The 6900-nt window shown below is 43.3% G+C and overlaps 1 protein-coding gene across 1 annotated transcript; it reads right to left on the bottom strand.

Moving 5' to 3' along the window:
* Positions 1-257: 257 nt before the first annotated feature.
* Positions 258-6354, bottom strand: LOC127299255 (disease resistance protein RGA5). Its single transcript, XM_051329200.1, has 3 exons — positions 6089-6354; positions 3168-4063; positions 258-2622 (listed from the first exon to the last, which is right to left on the bottom strand). Exons 2-3 carry the CDS (start codon positions 3977-3979, stop codon positions 624-626), a joined length of 2811 nt encoding a protein of 936 aa, XP_051185160.1. The 5' UTR covers positions 3980-4063; positions 6089-6354; the 3' UTR covers positions 258-623.
* Between the last annotated feature and the right edge of the window lie 546 nt (positions 6355-6900).

Below are 6900 nucleotides of genomic sequence, written 5' to 3'. Positions count from 1 at the left end.
ACTGCACTAGCCACTGTGGCATCATTGAACATGCTATGCCATCCGTCAATCTTTATGCCTACGATAGAATGATGTTGGCCTAGACTCCTAGAGTGACCCACGTGGAATTTAGTGACCAAGGTGTGCAACTTTCGAGTACATAGACATACTTGAACCTCACCGTGACTTGAACCAGCAGTACTAGTTCAGGTGATCCATAATGTAATTTGCTAAAAGGAAAATTACAAAAAAAAATATGTAGCCTATGGGAGGAAAAATAACTTGAAAATTGTACTTCCTCCTTGCCATATAGTGCATATACAATCTTTTAAAAGCTAATCGATGTAAATTTTGACCAAATTGATTGAGAAAATTGTCTATGTCTACAATACCAAATGTATACCATATGAAAATATACATTAATGGTATCACGTGGTACACATGATAAGCTACTCTCAAACAAACAACGAACACAGAGTAATGGTATTGATTTGGTATTCTAGATGTTGATATTTTCCTCTACATACTTTGTCAAACTTTAAACTGTTTGATTTCTCAAAAAACTTATATGCCCTACATTTTTGCAAGGAGGGAGTATAATGAGTTGTTCGTTGTGTACACTTACATATACTGCAGACTGGCTTTCAGCCGCTTGTCTGGATCTCCTCTTCAGCCTTGCCTTGCTCCTCCTTCATCAGATGTTCATCATCCCACGTTCGGATTTCCAGTGTGGGGCAGTTTGGGAGGAGATCCGCCGTGTTCCTGATGGCCTCCTCTAATGCCTCCACCTCCCGAACCGTTGCACCCATGCAAATGATCTCAACGGAAAGATTCCTGAGGGATGAGAGGTGTTGGATGCCAAAATCAAGACCACTGCCTGCATCAAATGGAACACGCAGCTTCTCGAGCCTTGGCATGGCCCCAGCTTCAAACATCAGGCCTGCCCCATTGCTCCAGCAGGTGAAGTAGAACTCCTTCAGGCTTATGAACATGTTGCTGCTTACGACGAGCCTTTGCTCGGGAGCAGCTGATCTTGATGTCAGCCATACAACCAGCAAAGCAGGTAAGCCTCCAAGGATCTCCAGTGCTTCCTCCTGTACTGGATTGATATTGATATCCAGGTAGGTGAGATTATCAAGCGATGCAACCCACGCTGGCACTCTGGGGAAGAAGTAGAACATGCCCATCTGAAACATCTGGAGGAGATGAGGGGAAGGGAACCAAGAATCCAGCAAGAAATCTATACGCGGGTATCGATAGTTACTCTGAATATTCAGAGATCGAAGGTTGAGTCTTCCCAGTCTGCGGAGCGACGAGACCAAGTTATCTGCAAGAGTTTCTTTATTACTGTCCACATCGACAAGGCACCAGCATAGCCCAAGAATCCGCAGTTTACTCAGGCTGCCCAGCTCCAGCAAAGAAGATGCCAGGCTGTCCCGGTTTACTTTGATATCTGATAGCTCCTGCAGAGCGTGCAGATTCCCAATTCCTTCCGGTAATTCCAGATTACGGACACGCAAACATGTCAAATGTTCCATCTGAACAATGCTTTTGGGTATTTTTCTTATCTTTGTCCATCCCATATCCAGAGTCTTCAAACGCTGTAGTTCTCCTAATTGTTCAGGGAGTGAGGAAATGCTTCTAACGTTGAGTCGCAAATACTGCAAATGAAAAAGCTTCCATAAGTGTTCAAAACAATTACTCTCCATATCCTCACCATTTTCAACATCAAGTACTCGCAAAACTCGAAACTTCGAAAGAGAATGCATCTTTTCAGCATACCCGACAATACTGAGCGATCGACAATGAGAAATGATTGCTGATGATGGAAACATGATGTGCTCTTGGGAATAATAATTGAGAGATAGCCTACGGATCTTATGTTGAAGCACTAATTTCTGATTTTGGTCACCAAAGAATGTGGCAAAGTTTGCTTCAATTGACTTAGATTTAAGGAGATCAAGAATCATATCATGGACTCGGCATGAATCGACTCGACCGTCATATTGGATTTTCACTGGCTGAAGCATACTCCTATTGATAAGATCATTAAAATAACACGCTCCTATTTCCTCCAAATCTTGTCCTCCATCAGTACAAATAAATCCTTCAACAATCCACCTCCTTATCAACCGATCCCTCTCAATCTCATAATCCTCCGGAAATATACTTAGATACAGTAAACATGTCTTCAAATGGTAGGGAAGATCATCATAGCTAAGAGATAATATCCTTCTCATTTCTTCTACACCGGGGTCCCTTTCCATTGTCGAACCGATCGATTTATACACCCGCTCCCATTCTTCATTTGTGACATCTTTATTAGCCAATAAGCTTGCTATTGTAAGAATCGCTAATGGTGAACCAGCACATTTTTTCAGTATTTCCGAGGAAATTTCTTCCAACTGAGGACATATATCTCCTGAACCAAATATTCTCTTAGCAAATAAACTCTTAGAGTTAGCTGTTGTAAGAGGCTTTATTTCATAGACACAACCCTGGTGAGGAGAGCAACATGACTTGGCTATATCAATACTACGTGTTGTTGTCATTATCCTGCTTCCCAGATCATTCAGAAACAAAGAACATTTGATAATCTTCCATGCTTGGGTACTCCATACATCATCAATGATGACTAAGTACCTACAAAGTGCACATTTTGCAAATCTCTCATGAATAAGGAAACGGAAATAGTACAGGCCAATAAATATAAAATGGCATATTTCCTTGCCATCATATGTTAGTAAATCATGAAAATCATCTGCTGCTTCAGGTTTGTTGTGACTCACTGTTTATGGGGGCAGACACATTTATCAGCTAGGTACATATTCCTTGATTATGACAGCAACTATCCCCTTCCCCGATGGTTCAGCAGCCACAACACGAAAAGTTGTACTCGGATACATCCAAATTTTGACAAATCTCAGACAACCACCTTCGTGGGACGGAGGGAGTACTTATTTAGGGGGTTCCGATATTAAAGGAAGTCTTTAAGCCCTCTAGAAACATAGCTACACAAATTGTGAACCAAAACACTATTCGCAACTGCATACATTCAGAATGTAATGAAAGCATCTATATAATTTAATTCAACAGCAGTAGAAAGTACTATAAGAATGGCTACGATATTGAAGACAAAATGATGCAGTACCAACAGCCCAAATCCCATTCGAAGTTCGTGAATGTACCTCTTGTTCTTTAAAACTTCTCTGATTGCATCGATGAGCTTCCCCTCGTCCCATATATCTGTGCCAGGAAGCTCCTGCTGGCAGACTTGAGAGAATATATTTCTTAAGATCTTACTCACATCTGGTTGCTGTGACAAAGAAACAAAAGCTCGACACTGGAACTGGCCTTCCAGTTTACGGTACACCTCATTCGCAAGGGTAGTTTTACCGAGGCCTCCAGGACCCGCAATAGATATGACCTTTAGCTTCTGCACCGATGAACCCACCCCCTCCATTAGGCACTTGATGAGCTCATCTCTTGGCTGGTCAATACCAACAAGCCCATCCTGCTCAGCATAGAGCGAAGGCAAACGAGGGTCGATGGCCCTTAAGATGCTAGGCTCGAAGGTGCGCTCATCGAGCTTATACCTCATACGTCGCTTGCTTGCATCTTCAACACGTGCCTTAAGCCCCTGGATTTGGCTGGAGATTTGATGGCGCACCCTCAGTGCCTTGAGCTGCTGGACCACACTTTGGACAAGCCCTGCAGACTTGGCCATCTCAGTTTGGCCTAGGCTTTTCATAAAGTCGTCAATGCAATCCTCGATGTCATAAGACATCTCCCTGACTTGGCTACTCCATTCCTTCGTCTGCACATCAAGATCGCAGTCTACGTCTGCAAGCCTTTGAAGGAGTGCATTCATGCTGCTCAGCTCATCTTTCATGAACTCCACCTCCCTGTGCACACCCTTCAGCTTTGCGTACTCCTCCCCAAGCAGGGCAGTGAGCTTGCTGATGACAGATGTCATCACCCCTGCTAAGACACTCACCATCTGTTGGAAGTTTGATGAATTATCTGCCAAATGCCCAATTCATAGCAAATGTAACCCCAAGCTTCAGCACGACAAAGCTAATACCTGGCAATATAGAAATGCATCATTAATAGAGGTGGGTACCATGCTGAATAAGAATAACAACCACAATAATCATTTACCGACTAAAATGTACAAAAATGCTAGAAAAGCACATAACCCAATCTCATAAAATAACAAAAGAATCAGGAAAAAATGCCCTCGAAATGCACATGTTGACCTTCAAACATAACAGACATGAAATCATGGTACATAGACACGTAGGTCTCAGTCTTTAGATAATAATGATGTTTGAACATGGAGTTTACCTATACACCAATACATATTTAAGAGTCATTCATTACTGCAATTAAAAAAAAAATTCCAGTTGATGGTTCTGAATTGTTCTGACTTATGCAGGCTGTGACAAGAAATAAGAAAATTCTCATTTCTCATCTCAATGGAAAGAAACAGAAAGTTCTCTTGCTAATGTCAGTGAATCTAATCAAGAACTCTTTGTGCTTTGAAAACAGACATATGTATACGTTTTTGTGCTTTTGAAAACTCGCAGACTTAAGTACACGATCAGTTCGAAATTTCCTTTCATGTCTCCTTAGCCCACTTTTCTTTATCCTAGAGATATACTTTACTAGTTCGAAACTTGTCATAAATAAGGTTATTCGCCACCTACCTTTACTTTACTCTGAATCATTTATTCTGAATCTTTCTATTATGAATTCAGTTAACAATGAAAGATTTAGTATCCTTTCTTGCATTTTCAACTCGCGAAACGCCGAGTAGGCACAAATTGCCCCCAATTTGCACTACTAGGGAAAACTCGTACCGCCGGCGTACCAAAATTGGCTACCACCGGCGGTAGCAAATTGCCCCCAATGTGCACTACTAGGAAAAATTCTACCCCCGGCGAATCAAAATTGGCCACCGCCGGCACACCAGTTTGCGCTAGTGGTAACACGCTGATGGTAACGGACTACCACCGGCGCACCAACCTGGTATGCCAGCGATAGCGAAAATACCGCCGGCGCACCAGTTAGGTGCGCCGGGATAGGTGTTTGGGAATCCAGAAAAATACTACCGTCGGTTGGCTACTTTACAAAGAGCACCCTCAAAAGAAAAAACAATCAAAGGCCTAGATCTTGGCGCCGGTTGGCGAGTCGCCAGAGCTCGCATGGCGGATCTTAGCGTCACCAATTTGGCCCTGGGATGCGACCTAATTGCAACAAAATCTAAAACCTCTGAAAACTTATATTCCTTTTTGAATTGGAGGATTCTAAAAAGTCGGTAAACAGCCGTAGGTCATTGAATTCGGATGTAACTTTTTCTATAGATGTATTTTTATATAAATAAAACTTTTTCATCCGACCTCACATGCAAAATCTAGAGCTGTTTTACCGAAACATGACATCTTCTTGCAAAATATAACAAAATTCATGTTTTTTCTAACAACTAAACTGCGTAACGTACCTATATCTCAAAGAATTTTAAAATTTGAAGTTTCTATAAAAAAAATTCAAAACTGAAAAGCGATCCATCGGGGACCAATATAGTGGTACCCCGGCGGTAGTTTACCGCCGACATACCACCTATTTGGTGCGCCGGTTGTAACCCTGGGCCTATAGCCTATAGTAGCCTTGCTATCTACCCTAGAATTTGTTATGTAAATAGTTATATGTTCATTTCCATTATGAATTGTGATCGTTTCTAGATTAAAAGAACTGCAAATATGGGTTCAAATACCTTTGTGTTGCTAGACTAAGTATAAAAGAAATGGAATTATAAATCCAAATAGCATTTTTTTTTTTGGAATTTACTGCATCTGCATGAATATGTTATCTAACAATCAGTTCATGCACAGTAAACAATACTCTACAATGTTCATGATGAGTGTATCAAAGTAGGATCACACCAGTTAACTTATTAGAATCAAATTTATTTCAGTAAGATCTATACCACTAAAATAGAATAAGATAAGCCGCCAAGATGCCCGCACAAATCCAAACACCAATCAAATCGCCCCACAAGCAGAGCAAGCCCGCTATCTCTTCTCTCACGCACACACGCAACACATACCTGTTCATAGCAAGCCAGGCCAGCTCAGCCGCCGGCGAGATCAGCAAAAGCCGCAGCGGGGACCGCGAGACGGCGAGAGTCGACCCCGCCGGAGCGGAGAGTGGGAGCCGCGCGGTCAAATGGTGGGAGCAGATGCTTCCGTCTGTGGTGGTGGGCGGGCAGGCGGCGACCATGGAGGTGTTTGATTCTGGGATGGCAGATAGACTGTATACACCGCGAGAGGCGAGAGCGAAGGCAGTGTGAGAAGTCAATGGCCGGGTTTGCTGACCCTATCACGTCTACGCTAAAGCTTTGACCTGAATTTAAAAAAAGAGGAAAATCAGATCAGTCACATCACAATCACAAGCTGGAATTAAAAATGGGAAATCACACAGGGCACGTTTGGTAGCTGGGATCCTTTGGCTCGCATGTGGGACGCAATTTTTGGGACGTTTGGATGCCCGGTCGTCTCCACGTTGTTGCATAGCACGAATCTTAAAGCATCTACGGGATATGCTCGGGAGGAACGTCCAGTTTGACCGTTTTTCCACGGACATGCCTGTGCGCGACGAAAATCGATAACGTTGTTCGCGTGGGCGCTCAGCCGCGACATGGCGGGAGAAGGCGAAATCCGAGCGGCGTTGCGCGGCAAAGGTAGGGGTAACCTCCCTCTTCGGTTACGCTCTCCATTAGCCCCCTCCCGAAATTTCTTGTTCCCCAATTTTCGCACCTGCGGCGGCTACGGCGACCCAGATCTACACTCGCGCATCTGCACCTGGTTGTGCTCTAGACGAGGATCTCCTCGCTTCGGTCTCCAGGCTGCGGAGCCTGTG

The sequence above is a fragment of the Lolium perenne genome, chromosome 5 (assembly GCF_019359855.2).
Source record: "Lolium perenne isolate Kyuss_39 chromosome 5, Kyuss_2.0, whole genome shotgun sequence".
NCBI lineage: Eukaryota > Viridiplantae > Streptophyta > Magnoliopsida > Poales > Poaceae > Lolium > Lolium perenne.
The sequence above is the reverse complement of the archived record's forward strand: the minus strand, read 5'-3'. Positions and strand labels throughout refer to the sequence as shown.

Excerpts from the sequence above, each read along its gene's own strand:
- LOC127299255 (XM_051329200.1), bottom strand. The coding sequence starts at position 3,979 with ATGGTGAGTGTCTTAGCAGGGGTGATGACATCTGTCATCAGCAAGCTC. Across the intron at positions 2,623-3,167 it reads GAAGTTTTAAAGAACAAGAG|GTACTTAGTCATCATTGATG; the intron begins GTACATTCACGA and ends TGCACTTTGTAG.